At 40.7% G+C, this 21483-nt stretch overlaps 1 protein-coding gene and 1 long non-coding RNA gene across 7 annotated transcripts in view; one reads left to right on the forward strand and one right to left on the reverse strand.

The window, feature by feature from the left end:
- The window catches only part of STXBP5 (syntaxin binding protein 5), a 156081-nt gene extending 150508 nt beyond the window's left edge, over window positions 1–5573 (reverse strand). For all 6 annotated transcript variants that reach the window (XM_065931187.1, XM_065931183.1, XM_065931186.1 and 3 more), the window contains exons 1-2: window positions 5290–5573; window positions 3962–4059 (exon numbers count right to left, since the gene is read on the reverse strand). In XM_065931187.1, coding sequence (XP_065787259.1) covers window positions 3962–4059; window positions 5290–5442 — 251 coding nt within the window. In that variant the 5' untranslated portion in view covers window positions 5443–5573. The remainder of the gene's footprint in view (window positions 1–3961; window positions 4060–5289) is intronic.
- Window positions 5327–21483, forward strand: part of LOC136165174 (uncharacterized) — a 291194-nt gene continuing 275037 nt past the window's right edge. The window contains exon 1 of the long non-coding RNA XR_010662471.1: window positions 5327–5351. This is a non-coding gene — a long non-coding RNA (uncharacterized lncRNA). The remainder of the gene's footprint in view (window positions 5352–21483) is intronic.

The raw sequence follows: 21483 nt of genomic DNA on the forward strand, positions 1-21483 counted from the left end.
ACCATTCTGAATCTCATCTACTGATGTGCAGAAATGTCAAATGCAATAAATTCAACTGTAGTTTCACTTTGTGTTATGTCAGTAGCTGCTGCTGCAGCTAAAACACTTGTCATGTCTTTGCAAGCCTATGGACCACAGCCCACCAGGCTCCTCCGTCCATGGGATTCTCCAGGCAAGGATACTGGAGTGGGTTGTCATGTCCTCCTCCAGGGGATATTCCCCACCCAGGGAACAAACCTTCATCTCTTATGTCTTCTACACTGGCAAGGATGTTCTTTCACTAGCTCCACCTGGGAAGTAGACCCCTAAATAATTCTAATTTCAACTATGTGTAGTTCTACTTAGAATCAAAAAGTTGTTTCTTGAAGAAATCATTTAATACAGCATCTTCATTTTAAAAGAAAGAACAAAAACCGAACTCAAGGACACATAATTCTTTAGTGGCAAGACATGAACGAGATAAGGGCACAATTCATAATCAAATGTTAACCCTTAATAAGTGCTTACTAAATGAACTCCAATGTACAGAAAGCCTTTTGTAACTCTGCATTCAATAACCTTACCCTGAAAGACAGGACTACACCTTATCAAAGCAAAGACTGCCGACCACGTTTTCCACAAGTCAGGAAGACAAAGATGAGGTTCTCTGATAATTCTGATACTTAAAAAACTCATGAATTTTTACAAAACTTCAATAAATTTGAAATTCCATTTTTGGGCACAGTCCTTGAAATATTCATATGTAAAATGACCTCATTGTGTTTAGAAAAAAATACCTTAAAAATAAGATCAGGGTAGACCATGGTTACAACAGACTATGATGTAATTCAAAATTATACTAGTAAACCAGGAGTCTAGATAAGGACAACAGCAGCATTCCTAGCAATGCCTTCATTCTTCAGTTAGAACCCTTTTTCTCCCTTTTACGTATTCCATTTGGGGACAGATGATTATTTTATCCCAATAGTTCTGATGCCTAGATTACTTGGAAGAATCAAACTGCACCCACTTCTACATGGCAAGAGGAGAATTAAATCACTACTATATGACTTGGCATATAAAATTATGCTCTCCTGCTTCCTACCAGCAAGTTCACTCCAACTTCATATTCACTCCAGAAGCCAAGAAGGCTGAACAAAAAGCATGTTTATATAATTAGATCAGTCATTTGCTATACATTAATGCAGCAAATACATTCAATTTATCTTGCCTCATTATTGGTTAGATACTATTTAAGGATTCAGATTTCCACAGTTCTTATCTACAGACATTAGATATCAGATGTAAATTTCCTATTTTTTTCCTAATCTCAAAACAGAACTTAATATAGTCCTTTAACATTTAGGAAGATATTCTATTACTTAAATTAGATATGTAATTCAAATTCTAATAGCCCAAACCCACTTTTAAAAATCTCCTACTCTGCTCCACAGGTAAATGAAATAAAAGACTTTGATTTACAAGTATATTTCTGTCCTAAAGACATCTTTTAGAACAAATGTATTATAGGCTACAAAGGACTGAAAGAAACTGAATAAAACAGTGAAAAACATAAAAGAGCTAGGGCAAAAGAACAGACTTAGAATAACTCTGCACATTAAATCAGTAAGGGGCTTGGAAATAAACTATAGCTGCCCAGCTTTCAAAACAAAGAATGGAGAAATGAACAAATTTTAAACCACATATGGTAGAAATTATATAAGAATAAAAAGATCTTAGTCATTTTCTACAAATCAAAGCCATAATAATGCTCATGAGCTTATCTTCTACCTAAACTTAACAGGAGGAACGACTAGGTGGTATTACAGGTAGGCAAACCAATTTATCACTCTGGAATGTTCACATAAATCTCATAGAAGGGAAAGCAGAAATATATTTGGTAAGCTCCTTTCTTAATTTCATTCTAAATATAGTAAGAAAGGTTTTAAAAAAATTAAGTATAAATGTAAATTATAGGTTTACTTTTCATATAGCATTTAACTATTAAACACATACAAAAGCAAAAGACTGGTATAAGTGATGATTTTGTACACCTGATCCCTGTTGTCATTTGGCAATTAGCATTAGGCCTAACACTTTAACCTCTCCCTTTGTGTATTAATAATATGCTAATTACTCAAATGCATTAGGGATAAAAAGTCTTGTTTAAGAAAAATATTTGGTTTTATAAAGTCAGCCTTGCTTGCAGTACTTATTATATTAAGTTATAAAAGGAGCAGACTGGCTGTTAAAACAGTTATGTACATAAAAAAATTGAGACCACATTGGGTCTCAATTGGGAAAATAGTAAAAATTAAACCCACTGAAAAGAAAACCAAAATAATCTAAAAATAACTAATTTAGTTCCACATTTTTTCCCCCTTTGAGTCCAGGTGATACTCTTTTTGGAAACAAAAAAATTTGCTTTTCATTCTAAACAGTCCATCTAGATCCAACAACACACTACTTTTGTCACTACACAGAGTTGTGCTGAACAACTAGTACCCACACTGCCAAAATTTAAATTCCATTTTCACAAGACTAAAATAGGAACCCTAGACTAGAAAGGTATTGATCACTGGATATAGGAATATCTAAACAAATGAAGTAAAAAATATTTCAGTATCAACTAGATATTTGGGCAAGAACCATTCAGACATACTGTCTTAGAAACTCACAAATTGAGATCTAGCCTGGTCAGATATTACCATTTTACTAGGTATGAGTGTACTATTGATATTTACTATGAATGAGAGTCTTCACTTAGTAACACAATTCAATGAAAACTTTTATCAGTATTTTGAACATGGCACTTTAATCACAAAGGAAACAAGGCATATCCTGATACCATATATAGCCCTACCTTGAAATGAAGGCTTTGAAAGGTAAGGAAATGCGAGATACTTGTTAAATCAAATGCAGGCTTCCCACCCCCTCCCCTTCTCAGGAGGCAGATAAATCTAAAATGTGGAGAGCACAGTTCCTTGCTTCTCTGTTTATTATCTGGTGGGTTTTTTTTTTCCTATTTATCACCAACAAATTACTTCACTAATATATAGGAAGCAGATACCCTGTTGATGGTGAACAAAGCTTTTTCTTTTTAAAATCTCACCCTTAAGTTTAAAAATAAGGGCAATGTAGGTAAATGCCACAGTAAAAGTAAACACAATTTTACTTCAAGTTTAAATAGTTTGAGAGGAATTGTGAAATATTCGCCATTGTTCAGACTGAAACAATGATCTTGAAGAATGAGTAGATACTTGGAAAAATATGCTATGATAAAATTATAGTTCGTGCATAACCAGGAAAAATATTCTCTATACTAATACTTCAGAGTATAGTAAACCTCACAGTATTTACATATACATCACAAATGTAGACCATGATGGGAAAACATATCAAGATAGTAAAATGCAAATAGAGAAGTATACTAAGAAAATGCTCTAAAACTTCTAGAAAACAGCAACACTTTGTAACTATGTAAACTTTACATTTGTTTTCTAATTTTTCTAGATGATCAAGTCAGAAACAAATTCAAATTCAATCTCTAATTCAATAGAATAATAAATAGGTCATAACTGGAACATCTACCATGAACAATATTTTTAAAAAACAAATAAAATGTGCCTTGTGCAACTGTCTTTAAGCTTCATCCTCAACAGTCTGTCCAACAGACCACTACTATAAGCAGATATATTTCCCCTTAGAAACTTCTACCTCCTCGCAAAGACAGTAATTATTATAGCAAACCTTTAGAACTCTTTTGTGGATACATGTTTTTAGCTATGTATAAATTGAGAGTCAAGAAACAACACGGCAACACACAACCTGAATGTATGTATAATCACCGGGAGAAACATGACCACAGGATTTCACATTAATACCTGATCATACCATTTCCTTGGAATTACACAGGAAAAGCAACTAATCAGCAATAGAGAATGGCTGGGGAAAAGTTCAATTAAATTAAATCAAAGGATACAGCCTTAAAGCACCAGTCTGAGTTCCCACTGCCAGGATCTTCTGCACAGGATCAAAGGCCAGGGCCGAGGGTTGATAGGGAAATCCATGGCGAACAGTCTAGGCATGAGTAAGTGACATCACAGCAACCAGGGCAGGAAGCAAAGTTTTAAAACAGAAAAGTGAACAGAGACATTAGAACCTAGAACCAATTAAGACCCAATTATAACCAAAACAAAACACACATAAATGCACTATTTAAAAAAAAAACTATGAAAACTATGAATTCTATATCACATAAAAACTTATGCAAGTAAAAACTGAAACGACAACAAAAAAATCGATCTCAGTGTTACATTTCTACTTTCTCATCACAGTGGTACTCTTTAGAAGAAAATTTAACATTCTTTTTACTATTATGTCTGAGAACAAATGATTAAAGTTGGCAGTGGTCAAAATTCTATAAATTCATTCAAAACTGCAACTCATGCTTATTTCAAGTATGATAACTTCATCCTTACTTTATTTCTATGCTAAATGCAAGTACGTTTCCGGAAACGCTTCATAATTAATTAAGGATTCAGCAAAGGAATTAGCAAAAATCTATCTCATCATGTTGCAACCATAACAGAATGAAAATAAATCCAGCATCTATTTTTGCATTTTGGTATTAAATCCTTAATTTTAGAACACTGAAGCAAAAAGTATACACACACTTAAACTCTGACTTACGAACGCCTGGTATTTATGAAGAAGGCAGGTATTAATACCGACACAAGTTTGTATTTCTCATTGAGCAGCTGGTGAATTAATTCGCTGCATCATTCTTTCTGAATTACACATCACTATGGCAATTGCCGTACCATTAATAGGCAAAAATTCCACTTCTAACTTTTTCACCAAACACAAGGCTAGCAAGACCCTGTGATTTCATATGTGACAGGTCTCCTACCACATATTAAGGTAAAAATGAGCCAACATCTAGTTGAACACGTCTAGCTTTTTCATAAACAATATTCGTTTGACACTGTTCCCAAAGGAAACTTGGAAGTCGGTGAAAGATCTATCAAAATGCTTGAATATAAAAGTCGTTAAGATTAAGAATACGAATTAAAGGTCAGTATGTTGGAAGCAATCCTGAAATGACTGCCGCATGTGAAAATCAACGAAAAGAGGAGTAAGATGATGTCAATCTCCAAAATAGCCCACCAAGCAAATGTGTGCTGGGGGAGCGAGCCCTTTATTGGCGGTATTGAGTATTATTGGCGTTCTAGCCCCGTCACTCGGGCGCAAAGCCCGAGGTGCCCCTAGAACGACCCCAATTTTCGCGGGGCTGCGCGCTCCCTTCACCTTGCAGAGCTGAAAGTGCTCGGACTGGAGCGTTTCCTGGATCTCGGGCTCCCGGTTCCCAGGTGGGTGCTGCTGCGGCTGCTGCTGCTGCGACGCCGAGGACGAGCCGGCGGTCAGGCCGTCCAGCACCTTCCTGATATTGAATTTCCTCATGGTCGCGGCGGGGCTCCCCCGCAGCCCGGGAGCCGAGGTAAGGGGCGTCCCCAGGCGGAGGGGAACCGGCCCGGGCCGAGAGCAGCTTCGACCGAGGACGCGGAGGAACAGTCGCGAGTGGGAGTGTGAGGGGAAGGAGGCAGCTGGGGAGAAGCGAGAGATAATCCGAACAGGAAATGCTGCGACGGCGAGAGAGAGCAGCGGCGACCAGAAGCCCCGCCGGCGACCCCTCTCGCTCCGAGGCCGCCGCTTCAGCCGCCGCCGCCGCCGCCTCGCTCCGCGGCCCGGCGGCACAGCAGTGGCGGCGGCGCCCCGAGCCCGCGCCGCCCAGCCTCACCTGGCGGCGGGCTGACTCTGCGCCGCGCCGCCGCCCCGGCTCGCCCCCGCCGCCGCCGCGGCCGCGGCGTCCATGGCCCGCGGCCCCGCCGCTCGTCGTCCGCCCGGGCCCCCGCAGTCCCTCAGCGCTTCCTCCCGCTCCGGATCCGCCTCCTCCTCCTCCTCCTCTTCCTCCCGGGGGTCGCCGGCTCTCCGTCCGCGTTCGCCGCTCGGCCTCCTCGCCGCTCAGCGCCGCTGCCCGCCGGGCATCGCACGCAGGGCGCCCGGGGTGGGTCCCCGCGCTCTCCGCCTCGCTTCTCCGCGGCTGGGTCGGCCCGCCCTCGCTCCTTCAGAGCCCCGGCTGCCCTCCTCAGGCACCGCCGTCGCCGCCGCCCGCGGTCCCGCCCGGCCGCTCCCTCTCGCCTCACAGGGCGCCTCGGCACAGGACACCAACGCCCGCTCCGAGCAGCAGCGGCGGCCGCAGTTACAGCGCTGGCCGCGGCGGTGGCGGCAGCTGGGCCTCGGCGGAGCCGGGCTGCTGAGCATGCGCACCGCGCGTACCCACCCCCTCAGCCGCCGGAGTGGAGCTGGGGCTTAAATTATCCTCTGCGAAAATCCCAGACCGTGGCTAAATTTCTCCCATCTCAATCGCCCTGCCAGAGGATGCAGCTGCTTCTCCTGCAGCTGGGGTAGTAAAAATGTTGATGACTACCAAGCAGTAGGAAACCTTTATTTCAAAATCGGTCATTAAAGCGAGGGTTTATATTCTCACCCTTTAACGAGGCACACACTCCCGGCTGCTGGCTGCAAAGTGATTGTTGCCGCTTTATTGATGGTCTTTGTTTTGAACTAATTTGGATTTGGATTTTGGAAAGAGAGCGTCTAGACAACGGTTATTTCTGATGCAAGAATATGACAGACTTAGAAAGGTACTAGGAAAGAAGATGAACCTAGTGGGAGGGAAATGAATTCTTTCCTGAAGCTCTTACTGTTGGTAGGATGAAAGCGTGGACCTGGCAGGTGGCTGCTAGAAGGGGATAGGCTGTCAAAGGGAACCGGCTCCAGGGCTGGATGTCTGCCCCAACCAGTGACACCCCAGCCCTGGATTCAGTCCGCACGCTAAGGTGGTGGAGATGGGGGCGGGAGCGAGGGTAGAAGTAAACAGCGCGGGCACTCATTTCAGAATCTTCAGTCCGTCTTGTAATACTGTTGTCCACTAAGCAATCTCCAGTAGCTTCTTCACTCTTGCAAGGAGAAAAGGGGAAAGAAGGAAGTTTTCTCTCGAATCTTTCCATTGCTTCACTGTCACAATCTCACTTGGATGCTCACAGACAAATGCCTAGCTCAAGTTTGAAAAGACAGATTCACGCTGCGGTTATCTTTTCCGGAGAGTGAGTTTAACACGGAAAGGTGGATGGGAAGCAGAGGTACTTGATTAGGAAGGAGTGGGAACTAGGAAAAACGTAAAGAAAAGGTTGGAAACCCATAAAGACGAATTCTAATTCGTGAGGTGGGAGTGGGAAGAAAGCACACTCTCCCAGAGCTAGCAACTCCCAGCCCCTGACACTTCTCAGTTACAGAGAGCTTTCTGAACCATCAGAAGTGCCCGCCCTCTTTCTTGTGATTGGTCGCCTCCCGCCCGGTGCAGGGAAATTCCCGTCAGGGTATTGGTTGATATGACAGGCTGTCAAGAACAGTCAACCAACGAGTGGCGATTGAGCCTCAGGAATTTCGGGAAATGTAGTACTCTGGAACTTCCGCATCCAAGAACGATGTCTTACACTTGAAATCTATAAAATTGTTTTAATATTTATTGAACTTAACATTTATTGAATATTTCTTGAATTGCCTAGTTAATTCACTAGGTGTAACCAGCGATAAAAACAAGTTTTAAGATTTTTTTCAGGCTATTTCTAAGTGGCTCTGAAATTTTTGTTTACTGATTTAGTTCTGTGAAACACATTTTTTGAGTGTCGAACTCTTTGCCAGGTACTGAAGACTCAAAGCTTTCTACAAGCTCCGCAGTGAAATGGGAGCAAACCTCAACTAAATTGTGAAAAAATGTGATGAGTTCATTGAGGGAATCATGCAAGAGGGGGACTGAAGAGTGTTAGTTAACAGAAGGCAGGGGGGGAACTCATAGTTGAGTCCAGGTGAGGAGGAGTTGGCTAGGTGAAGAGGAGGGAGAAAAGCATTAGAAGCCAGCTGAGAGATGGTCAGAATTACCCGGAGAGCTTTTAAAAAATAGGTATATCTCCATAGGAGTAAATTGCAAAACAGAGAGATCACCTCCCCACAGAATTTTATGATCCACCTTTTCACCTAGTTTGAAAATATATCTGTTGGATGATTTGTCATCACTGGATTATGAAACTCTTTGGAGAAGGGACAATTTCTTGCTGAGAGGCTTTGTGGTGTAGTGGAAAAATCCTAGACTCCGTTGTCTGCCAGACATGGATTTCAATCCAGACGTTGATAATATGGGCAATCTTAGACAAATTCCTTACTTTTCCTAAGAGTCAGATTCCTCATGTGTAAAATGAGATTAATACTACCTTCTTTGGATTTTGGTGGATAAACTGGGGAAGAAAAATGTAATGTTTGCACTAATTAGGTACACATAGTAAAATGGAAAAACTACTATCAGGGTCGTTGGGGAGAAAGGGACTTCAACAGATCACCAGTTTAGGCCAGTGCCCCACCAATTTAAGGGGTGGGGACTTTTGGAATTTTGTTTTGATTTTTACACTTCATCCCTCTCATCAGATTATGAACTCATCCTGACATTCTCAAAACTTTGGTTCCTAGAGGACTTTAAACAATTTAAGATGAATATTGAGCATATCTGCTACTGTAAGTTAGCTTTGTACACTTGCAATCCATCTTCCCCTCTTTCAGAGACATATCTAGTATTCTGTTAGGTAAAAAGCAACAACACTCCCAAATATCTACTTTTGTGATGGCAAAGATAAAATAAGGGATCCTCAAACTCATGATATTTCTTATCAGTTTCAACTGATCAATTGGTTTTAAATTAGGATTTTATTTTAAAATTAAAATTAATTAGAAATTTAAAGTTTACAATAAAAATGACTAAAAAATCAATGATTTATATTATTCATTAAAAAATTTAGCACATAGGGTAGTTTTACCCGTAGTAATCTCACAACAAAATTTTATTTATATATTCTTGTTTTGTTTGCTTGAATGACTCAGTGCATCGATTCCAAACAATTGAATAGCTTTCTGTCTTTGGAAGAATTCAATGGCTTTCTGTGATATTCTCCCAAATGGAATTCTTTCTTACCTGCTTACTGAAGAATGCACCAGGAGATGATGACATAATACTATATACCACTGACAAATTATAAATAGCTGTATTATTAATACGTTTAGCTGAGTCAGGACAGCTCTAAGCAATTTTCAGTTAATTCAATAGAAATTAAAAGGTAAAAAAAAAATTGATACATAGGAAGAAAGGCAGCTTATTCAATTATTTGGCATGAAAGGCCAAAGACCAAGAATTCATAACATTGCTGAATCTGCCCATCTTCATTATCTTGTTTAAAGGCTACCAGGCTAACAAAGGCTCTGTTATTGGTCTCACAGGGGCAGCTGGATGCTGATTGAGAAGAATAAAGTAGAAACTGAAAATAAATATTTTAAAAAGAAATTATGTTACTGGCAAAAGCTTTCTGGAAGGTAGACAAAGTCTACCTCACCTGCTAAGCATTCATTTGTATTGACTTAATTTTCATTTATTGAGTCCCAAAGGATGTGTGCATGACAATAATTGATTCACTACACCATTTAACAGAATATTGAATTTAAATTATCCGTAAATTGCAGTAGAGATGTTAATTAGTTAGTTTGCCTGGTTCACGCCCCCTTTTCTGAATGGGTCCCCTAGGCCCTGCTGAAATGCTAGAACTGACCCCATTACCATGTGTCTTGGTCTAAACTGATTGGTTCAAAGGCAGACACCTGAAGTAAGCCAAGCCAAGAGATCACCTTCTTCTGGGAATCTGGAACTGAGTCATAAAGATGCTGCCACTGCTAAGTCACTTCAGTCGTGTCCAACTCTGTGCGACCCCATAGATGGCAGCCCACCAGGCTCCTCTGTCCATTAGCCTCAAACTAAGAAGTCATGTAGAGCTGGGATTAAAGCTGAGAGTGCCCAGACATCTATGGAACCTAGGAGAACTGAGCAGACACACAAACTATACCAGAGAAGAAACTCTAGTGAAGTGGAAAGTCTCCATTCCTAACTTTCCAGTTCCCAATCCTTATTCCTTGGGAAATCTGGCAATATTTTCTTTCTTTGTGTTCATGAGTTATAATAGGTTTCTGGTTCTTGAAATCAAATATTCTGGTCAGAAATTTAGGTACAACCTGCCCCAAATGTAAAGGAATGTAGAGATATTGTAGCCATTTTTCACTGCCCTTTTTACTTTATACTCACAATTCTCCCTACAGTTAACAGGCTACTGCAGTAGCCCAGCAAGCAAATGGTGGCTTGGAATGGTTAAAAGTAGTGGTTACTGTGAGAAAGGGTCTGGCTCTGAATTATATGTTAACGGTAGAGCCAAGATTTGCTGACAGAAATGACGGAGGGTATCAAAGAAAGAGAAGAGGGAAGGATAATGCCCCCGTTTTCAGCCTGAGCACTTAGAAGAGTGGTGTTGCAATTTAATTTCCACATTTATGACTTCTGGAGAATTTCCAGTTACCATTTGTACCTGCGTGAACTGGACAAATATCATCAGCTAAATAAACAAGCCTTGTCTAGGAACAAGCAGGATCCACGATGTTGTGATCTTCTTTGTCAACCTCTGGCCTTTCTAGAAAAATAGATTAGGAAGATATTAATGAGTCTTCATTATTCCATGGATTACCTCTATTACTATTTAATATTATTTGTAAGATTATCATTAAACTAAATACAAAAGTGCCTAGACAAAGATCAGTAAGTTCAAGGGAAAGAAAATTGATCAGTACTTAATCAGGATTTGATTTAGGTCATACCTGAATGGTCTAGTGGTTTTCCGTATGTTCTTCAATTTAAGTCTCAAGTTTGCAATAAAAGTTCACGTTCTGAGTCACAGTCAACTGCTGGTCTTGTTTTTGCTGACAGTATGGAGCGTCTCCAGCTTCGGCTACAAAGAATATAATCAATCTGATTTCGGTGTTGACCATCTGGTGATGTCCATGTGTAGAGTCTTTTCTTGTGTTGTTGGGAAGAGGGTGTTTACTATGACCAGTGCATTCTCTTGGCAAAACTCTTTTAGCCTTTGGCCTGCTTCATTTTGTACTCCAAGGCCAAACTTACCTGTTACTCTAGGTATCTCTTGGCTTCCTACTTTTGCATTCCAGTCCCCTGTGATGAAAAAAACATCTTTTGGGGTTGTTAGTTCTAGAAGGTCTTGTAGGTCTTCATAGAACCGTTCAACTTCAGCTTTTTTGGCATTAGTGGTTGGGGCATAGACTCGGATTACTGTGATATTGAATGGTTTGCCTTGGAAATGAACAGAGATCATTCTGTTGTTTTTGAGATTGCATCCAAGTACTACATTTCAGACTTCTGTTGACTATGTGGGCTACTCCGTTTCTTTGAGGGGAGGCTTGCCCACAGTAGTGCTTTTGAACTGTGGTGTTGGAGAAGACTCTTGAGAGTCCCTTGGATCCCAAGAGATCCAACCAGTCAGTCCTAAAGAAAATCCGTCCTGACTATTCATTGAAAGGACTGATGCTGAAGCTGAAGTTCCAATACTTTGGCTAATTGATGCAAAGAACTGACTCATTGCAAAAGACCCTGATGCTGGGAAAGACTGAAGGCAGGAGGAGAAGGAAACAGAGGATGAGATGGTTGGATGGCATCATTGACTCAATGGACATGAGTTTGAGCAAGCTCCAAGAGTTGATGATGGACAGGGAAGCCTGGTGTGCTGCAGTTCATGGGGTCACAAAGAGTTGGACACAACTGAGCCACTGAACTGAACTGAAGTTCAAGGGAAGTGCAAAACAATACAAATTGAACCAAGTGAGCACTTAAACAGAAAATGTGAGGCATTCAGAAATATAAGAGAGAAATACTGTCAGATTCTTAAAAATTAGACACTGAGCAATCAGGTCCTCAATAAATTCTGATATATTTCAAATTATCTTTCTACAGTGGGAATGATAGTCCTTCAATGGGGCCATATTTGAAGTGAGAAATAATGCTTCTGGAATTTTTAATTACAGTATCTTATTTTAGGATTTAAATCTTATTGTAAATAACTTCTCATATTGTGAATTGTGGACTGAAGAGCTAACCATAAAGTTTGTACTTTATGCAATTAATCACATTTAGTATGTTATAGAAACTGAGTAAACTTTGAAAAGCAGTTAAATTTAATATTTTTTTCTACCCTCAACCCCACTGCTTTGTTCTCTACCTTGCCTGTCCCCTGTCTCCAACTATGCCCCCCCCACCGCCAACATGCACGCAAATGACCAACTGGGAATCCCATTAAATAACCTGCTAACAGTCAGTACACCAAAATGTTACATATCCCCAGCTCTTGAAGCCTTGGCATTTGATCTTTCTTGAATGATTTCTTAAGACAAACTTTGATGGATGGTAAAACACTTAGCATAGGACATTCTCTTCACCTATTTATACATGCCCCGCTGCTCTTCCCCACCTCATGGCAGTTTTCCCAATACCCCAGATCCCTCTCTCCTTAGAAATCCTAGCCTTTGCTGGATAGCTGGAACCCTTAAGATTGAGGAAGGGTTCCAAATCCCCCTTCCTCAATCCACTTAGACATGTTCTTGTATCGCAGCATCTACTCCCTTCTCTCTGACACTCACCTAATACTCTCAGTTAATCAGAAAAAAAAAAAAAGTGAACAGGCTGGAAGCACAAACAGGCTGGAAGCACAAACAAAGAATACTTTTCACAGGGAAGGGACAAGAAACATGATTATGTACACTGTAGTGGTTTAGTTCTGTTTGTTCCTGGCTCATAAATACATCCAGAGAGATAATAATCATGATGTTGAGGACAGAAAATGTCTAAAGTCTATAGAGCAAGGGAGAGACAGAAGAGTGCTGCCCTGGTGCGGTTTCCAGAAGACAGGATCAGGAGTCTGAATCCTGGTGCTTCTGTTTATCTGCCAGCAGGGTGATGACTGGTGTTCATTTCACAAAGATTTGCTCTGCACCCAGTCGGTGACAGGTACTTTGCTGAGTGTTATGGGAAATACAAACATGACAGACTTGCTTATGGCACTCAATAAGATGGCAGTTCAGTGATAAGCAAAATCCATAAAAGGAATGACAGACATCAATGCCAAATGCATCTTTTGACTCCTGAGGATTATTACTGTATATCATTTCAAACTCCTCCATACTAATAACGCCCTCCCATTGGGTATGCACTTATCGCTATGGTACCTTGTCCCAGAGGATGGGTTTCTGTGGAAGCAACACCTGAGGTTGGAAAACATGAAGGGTGGAGGAGGAGGAAAGACACTGGAATCACTCAGTTCCCTATTATTCATCCAAAACCTCTGACTAGGTTTCATCCAGACCAGCATGACCTAAATATTTTTGCCAAGACAATCTTGTTCAGCAGGCACCAAAACACAACATCCCTTCCTTGGTTTCCTCATAACCATAAAGAGGGTGTAACCTCAAGGTGTGGCTTCCTAACTAGGGTAAGTGGAAGTCCTTGCACACATAGGTTAGTTCCTGTCCACCCTTCAAAATGGAGAGGTGAACCTCTGTTGATTTCTGTAGGGGTAAAATAAGTGATTACTTTCAGCCCAGGCCTGTAGGAAGACAGAGGCATGATGCTCCACGTTAAGTTGAATGACTGCACTTCCGTGAGGCCAGTGGAAGCAAGATCAAGTTTGAGACTACCAGTCAACCAAGAAACTGTTTCTTTGTGAGGATTAAAACGATGCTATAAGGATTTCAGTAACATCATGGGTCAGATCTCTTGTTGAGTAATAGCCTCTGTCTCTGTGCTGTTTTAAATGATTCATATTCAGTTTTCAGTCATGAGGTTTCTTTCCTGTGACTTAATGAAGGATTTGTCCAGTATAGTAACCCACAGCTTGCCTATGATGCAGTGCATGACATTGATGCATGCATTCCTCTGCAGTGTCTGCCTCTTAATCTGTCTTAAACGAGAAATTTTCTGCTTCTTCATGATGCGAGAGTTTGTTAAATTCAGGAAGTTGAGAAGGAAGTTTCATGGTAGCGTTATCGTGGTTCACCAGCCTAGTGGTTTCCTTTAAGAAGGCTCTCACTGCTGTTGAAACTTAGAGCGGAGGTGCCCATCTGGTGATAATTTTGTGTTACTGGGTAGCCTACTTGGGAAACTCTATGCCTCCTTTAGTATTCAGATATGCAGAGCTGATGCTCACTCTTGTCTTCCTGTTCCTTATGTCCTGGCAGAGCAGAGAGGACTCTATCACAGAGACAGGCATACCTGGCTTGTGTCACTAGCTAGGTAATGTCAGACTGCTCACTTAAGTGTTCATTTCCTCATAGGTAAAAGAAAACCCAAGTAGAGGGTTGGAAGATGAGAGAAAAAATATACAAAGTTCTTAGCTCAAAACCTGTCACATACATTGAAATTGTTGTTGTTCAGTCATTAAATCGTGTCTGACTCTTTGCATCCCCATGGACTGCAGCATGCCAGGCTTCCCTGTCACTCACTATCTCCTGGAGTTTGCTCAAACTCACGTCCATTGAGTCAGTGATATAATCCAAATATCTCATCCTCTGTCTCCCCCTTCTCCTCCTGCCCTCAGTCTTTCCCAGAATCAGCCTTTTCCAGTGAGTCAGCTCTTGGCATCAGTTGGCCAAAGTATTGGAGCTTCAGTTTCAGCATCAGTCCTTCCAATGAATATTCAGTACTGATTTCCTTTAGGATTGACTGATATGATCTCCTTGCTGTCCAAGGGACTCTCAGGAGGCTTCTCTAGCACCACAATTCAAAAGCATCGACTCTTCGGTGCTCAGCCTTCTTTATGGTGCAACTCTCACATCCATACATGACTGCTGGAAAAATCATAGCTTTGATTAGGTGGACCTTTGTCAGCAAACTGATATCTCTGCTTCTTAATACACTATGTTCTTCAGAACTTCTTCCAAGAAGCAAGTGGCTGCAGTCACAGTCTGCAGTGATTTTGGAGCCCAAGAAAATAAAATCTGTCACTGTTTCCACTTTTTCCCCATCTCTTTGCCGTGAGGTGATGGGACCAGATGCCATGATCTTAGTTTGTTGAATGTTGAGTTTTAAGTTAGTTTTTTTTTTTTAAACTCTTCTCTTTTACCCTCATCAAGAGGCTCTTTAATTTCTCTTCACTTTCTGTCATTAGGGTGGTGTTATCTGCATATCTGAGGTTACTGATATTTCTTCAGGCAATCTTGATTCCAGCTTGTGTTTCATCCACTCTGGCATTTTGCATGATGTACTCTGAATATAAATTAAATATGCAGAGTAATACACAGCCTTGACATAGTACTTTCTCAATTTTGAGCCAATCCATTGTTTCATGTCCAGTTCTAACTATTGCTTCTTGACCTGCATACACATTTCTCAGGAGGCAGGTAAGGTGGTCTGGTATTCCCATCTCTTTAAGAAATCTCTATAGTTTGTTGTGATCCACATAGTTAAAGATTTTAACATAGTCAATGAAACAGGGGTAGGTGTTTTTATGGAATTCCCTTCCTTTTTCTATGATCCAGTGGATGTTGACAATTTGATCTCTGGTTCCTCTGCCTTTTCTACATCCAAATTATATATCTGGAAGTTATTGTTTCATATACTGTTGAAGTCTAGCTTGAAGGATTTTTAGTATTACCTTGCTAACATGTGAAATGAGTGTAATTGTGCAACAGTTTGAACATTCTTTGGCATTGCCTTCTTTGGGATGGGAATGAAAACTAACCTTTTCCAATCCCGTAGCCATTGCTGTGTTTTCCAGATTTGCCGCCAGATTGAGTGCAGCACTTTAACAGCATCATCTTTTAGGATTTTATTCAAATGAATTTCTGTGGATGTCTGTAGGTACTGTCTAGGTGATCTTATTCTGTTCCTGTGACTTCACCTTTATTTAAACTTTGATAACTCCCAGATTTGTATGTCTGTTTCAAACCTTTCTCCTGAACTCCAGATGTGATTCATATATGCCTCTTGACATTGCCACTTGAATATTCAAAAGACATCCAAAATTTTACTGTCCAAACTGAATTCTTCACTTCCAGCCACAATCTACAGTTTATATCCCTCATAATCGTCTCTTTGTAAATGGTGACTGTCCACCCAGATGTACAGGCCCACATAAGTCATCTTGGATCATGTGCTTCCCTACCTGCCCCCACCACACACCCACACAGACCACATACCTCTGTTTCAAGTTTACCAAAAAAATCCCATCAAAACTTTCTTGACAGTATATTCATGTATTAGGAATTTGACCAGTTCTCACAATTTCCAACTTCATGCTTTAGTCCAGGCCAGGATAATTTTTCACCTGGATTTTTTCAGTACATACCAAATTCACCCCCTTTCATCTATTCTTAAAAAAGTGATCAATTTAAAATGTAAGTCGGAGTATGTCTGTGGGTACTCAACCTCCTCCCGTAGTTTCCCACCTCACTCTGAATAAAGGTCAGAGTTCCATGGGGTGGCCCAGAAAGGCCCTGCAGGGTCCGAGCTTGCTCTGTCCTTATCTCATGCTTCCCTGGTTCACTCACCTTCACCCCACTTGGTTTCTTACTAATCCTTGAACCCAACAAACACACTTTGTGCCTTACGGGCTTTGCGCCTGTTTTTCCTTCTGCTTGAACCAGGAGTTAGCAAGTGTTTTCTTTAATGGGCCAGAGAGTAAATGTTTTCAGTTCTATGGGTCACATACAGCCTCAGTCACAATGACTCAACACTTCCAATATAGTGTAAAAAACCCATAGACACTGAACGAATGAGTGTGGCTGTGTTCCAATAAAACTTTATTTACATGAGCAGGTGGTGAGCTGAATTTAGCCGACCTCTGACCTCTGGCCAGTATTTCTCTTTCCTCAGATATTTATGTGATCCATCCCCATGTTTCACCCCTCCCTCCCTCCCAAACACACATGTGCTTGTGTGCATGCATGCACGCGTGCGTGCATACGCGCACACACACACACACATACAACCATACACACTGGTACTTCACATATCTGCTCCACACTCCTTTTTTCCCTTTTTGGAAGAGACTTTTAGTTTCTTGGGAATTAATTCTAATTAATTGCTCTATTTAATTCTAATTAATTGTGAATTCTAATATTTGCTCTTATTAATTCTAGGATAATCAAGTTTGAAAGAAACAAAAAGCTCTGTCCAGCTGCCAACCGTCATTTTGTCCCACAGAAAGCCCTGGCCTCTCCAGGTATTATGGAATGGATGTTTCTTATACCTTCATGGAGAACTGGGAATTCTGGAGGATTCACCAGAAAAGTAGCTTTAGGGGTCAGAGAATTTGGAATGAGGGAGTGGGACTAACCCAAAAGTGGAAACCAAAGTAATCCTGGCAAAGTCAAGCCTACTCATTACCTTACACACTATGCATTTATTTGTAAGGGACTTTGTTTTCATCTCTGCTGTGTCCCTGGGGCATTCAACAGTTGACTAAGACAGAATGAATCAATGGGCTCTGGGCCAGAAGGCAGGACTTCCTTCTTATTTCTAGTACAAGCCAAATAACCCTTTAGCTTGTCACTTAATCCCTCAAATTATAAATGTCCCTTTGTGAAGTGGGTAAAAGATGAGGCATGCTATAGAGATCAAATCAGATGGTAAATACTAACAAACAAAAACCAAAAAATAAAAAATAATAGAAATGTGAGTTTTGTTTGTCTGTACACTGCACACTAATCTCTTTTAGGAAAAATCTACTATTCTTAAAATCAAAGAACTTTGACTTATTTGGAGTTCTACAAGACTGAAGGTCTTTAGGTCACTTTCTCTGCTTCAAATTTTGTATACAGCATAAAAAATTGAAATCTTCAAGAATCCTTTGAAGACTCAATCTGATTTTCTTTTTTTCCCCAATACTCTTTTATAACCTAAGCATCTACTACAGAGACCAGGCAGAGCTGATTATTTGGACCTCCATTTTGTAACTGAAGAACTGAACTTTTCAAATTTTAATGAATTAAACCTTAAGTTATATCATTGGCCTATTTGTTTCTCAGTAATTTGATCTACAAGCTATGATTTATGTTTATAGGATATTTAAAAGGAAAGATCATATGCCAGAATATTATTGTCATCTGTTTATAACTTCTAGTTCCTGGTGAATCAATTCTCATACTTGGTCTTATTAATTCCAAAGTGATCACATTTCAGAGAAGCACAAAGATCTACCCAGCTACAAATCCTCATCTTCTCCCACAGAAAGTTCTGGTCTCTCCAGATATAGTAGAATGAGCGTTTCTTATACTTGGGTAGATAACTGGGTGCTACTTGCCAAAACTTGGAATGAGGTATTGATGCTAACCAAAAAATGGGAGCCGAAACAATTCTGGCAGAGTAAGTCCCATTTTGCCTGATGCCCCCAAGCATGAATTGTTATGTCCAATTAGCAAACATAGGATCTGAGATTTTCTTGGCCACCATGCAGCTCTGATTGTTGCTTTGGTGGCAGCCAGATAATTATCCAGGAGCAGATTTGGGAAAGGGACAGAGATCCCTGAAAGAGGATCTTTTGAAATGTGATTATTTTAGCAGCAGACACAGAGTTCACGGTGTATAAGAGAGTGAAATGTTCTTCATCTTCAAATGATAAAATTATTTTCTGACTTGAAGCTCATCCACCACTTTTTTGAAGCTGATGTGGAAAATTAGTCTCAGGAGCTCAGGTAAACTAAGGGCTTTTTCAACCATAAGTTTGTAAACTCAATCATTCCAAGGTGTTTGCTTTTTGTCCCCTTTCTCGATGCTGCCCTGGTGGAGAAAGAGAAATGTTGATTTGTCAGCCTTGGTTTGACTCACCAGGTCTTCAACACAGGAAATAAATCACAGTCTTTCAAAGGACAAAGAGATGGTCTTAGGAGGCTGACTCTACTCCCTGCATCTGCTGAGATGTAGCCATGTATCAACAGATTTCTAGGGAGCAGCGCCCATGCTATACCCATCTAATATGACATCCTTTGTCCAGTTGTGACCCTCAAACCAGGGGACCTTTCTCAGCCTTCCCATGCCTACATCCTGATATGTTTGTTTTCCTGGCTTCACCAACTGGATGGGGGTGGGTGCTTTCTTTTCCAGGAAGCTTGTAGTTTCTCTGGACCTCACCTGGAACGGAATGTTATTGAACTCAGTTTCGGCTGCTTGCCACTCAAAAGCCAATACTTGAGAAGCAAGTGTTGGTTGAAAAAGGAAAATTTGCTTTATTCAGGAGGTCAGTAACCTGGGGGAGAAGGCAGGCTTGTGTTCCAAAACCAACTCTGAAGATTCTGTACAGCCATGAAAGTTTTTAAAGGAAAAAGGGGGAAATAATCTCAGTGAATTGTTAAAATAGAGCATCAGATTCTCTGCCATCTGCCATTGCATGCAAGTGCTGACTCCTCGTGAGCCTTCTTTCGATGCTATCTTGTTCACAGAGTCTGCTCTCCAGATTACTAAAGAGGAAGCTGGGGAAAAGTTGTAGTCATCTGTTAAGCATTTATTCTTCATTTCTACCTCTTTGATCTAAGAAAAGAATTAGCAGGTTATGCAAGGCATTGTGTGAGCAAAATATTTGAAAGGTGTGCTTGGGCCAGAAGTTAGTTAAGCATGGGGACATCTCATATGAAAGTTAGTTAAAATATAGCTTTAGTGATGTGACAAGACAGCCTTCTGCAAGGAGCTGCTTACAAATCCCCAGTGTCAAACATGACTACATTTGTATGGGATTATGGGTGACGGTCTATCTTCTGTAACTTCATGCTGACATAGGACATCATATTCTTAGAGTGGAAGATGCTGACGGGGTCTGTAGCATTTCTTTGCTGGCAGTTTTAGTGTTTGCTTACATATACAGGCAGTACAAGCCGCAGTTATTTTGATGCCCGCAAAAATACAGATTACTGTTAATCCCATCCTCTTAAGGCCATTTCTTGGATTTGTGCTAGCCACAGATTCAGAAGGAGCAGCTATGTCATAGCTATAGTCTGGTGATCATGCAGTTAGTTCTTTCCTTCTGGTGGCAGTTCTGGTATCTGTAAAACAACTCAAGAATGTGCATCAAACATGGAAGGATTCTGTGACTCTCTTGTTCTAATCATTAACTGCTTGAGTTCACTCTTTGGTGACTCAGAGGAGACCTGGGAGACCTCAGCTTTTCTACATGTAAGAGGGGGAGGACATGGAGGGACATTTGAACTTGGAGGGGCCCCACAGGGTTCTGCTCAATTTCAAGAAGCACAGGTTCTTCACTTGTGGATCATCAAACTTAAAGAGAGCCAAAGGACAAAGAAGATACTCGGAAAGATATTGAATAGTTACATTTGTGTGGTGCCTTTCACCAATTCTGCACTCCATTTGAGGGTGTGGGAGGAGTAGGCTCCCCATGCTTATAAATAACTCTTCAACCCTTCCTTTCTGATTAGAATTTAGGGATATACCTCATCAGTGAAAACTTTAAGATTCAAAATCAAAGTTTTAACCAGCATCATAGCAAATATTCTGTTAACTCACCTTGACTTTGACTTTCCTCCCAGGTTTAACTGACCATTCTCCAGCAGTCAGTTATCTTTTTTCTCAGATTTTCATCCTATTTCACTTCACTTGTCAAAGTTTTTAGTTGATTTTCTACCCAAGTACTGGAATAAACACCATTCCTCCTAATATTTTACTATCTCTGCCTTTGTGATTTTTCCTTTGTTAGCACTGACTTTTTATTTACTTTTTGTGATTAATGAATTTTCTAAATCAGTAATTTGGAAAATGTTGCATGGACTCTTGATTGCTCACAATCCAAACAACTAGAAAACTCAAAAGACGGTAACAATCCTAAGGTTCGGCATCACAGTTGGTGGTCTGAGTGATGTTGCTGTGATGGTGCCTGCTGCTGGTGTTATTTATGCATTATCAATAATCCATAATTAATTATTTACTGAAATGTTTTATGTATGGAGATATTGATTCAACACATTAGGAAAAACCCAAAAACCAAATGAAAGCGACACCAATAAATATGCACACATATATTATACTCTAGTTATATGCTTTCTTTTGAAAAACTTTTTATTTTCATTATTTTAACATTTTAGTTACTTATTTATTTTGACCATGCTCTGCAGGATGTGGGATCTTGGTTCCCCAACCGGGGATTGAACCAGTGTTCCTAGATTGGAAGCTGGAGTCTTAGCCACCGGACCACCATACTCTTTAGCTGTACCTTCTTTCAGTAAAGCTACACTGCATGTCGGCACAACAAATAGTAATTCTGTTAGGCTGGATTCCCACCTTGCAGGCTCAGTTGCTCTGTCCTGTTTTATTCCAGATCTTGGCTCGGCCTTTTGTTGTGCCCCAGTGGATGCATTACATGGTTTTCTGCCGTTGCCTCTGACTCTGGGGTAACGGCAGTGAGCACAGCATATGATATTTTCCCACTGATTCCAGCCATCACCACTGTAACTCTGAGGCAGGCTGGCTACCTCTGCTTCCCCTATGCACTGCTGTGCTATGTCAAACCTCAG

The sequence above is a fragment of the Muntiacus reevesi genome, chromosome 3 (genome assembly GCF_963930625.1).
Source record: "Muntiacus reevesi chromosome 3, mMunRee1.1, whole genome shotgun sequence".
NCBI lineage: Eukaryota > Metazoa > Chordata > Mammalia > Artiodactyla > Cervidae > Muntiacus > Muntiacus reevesi.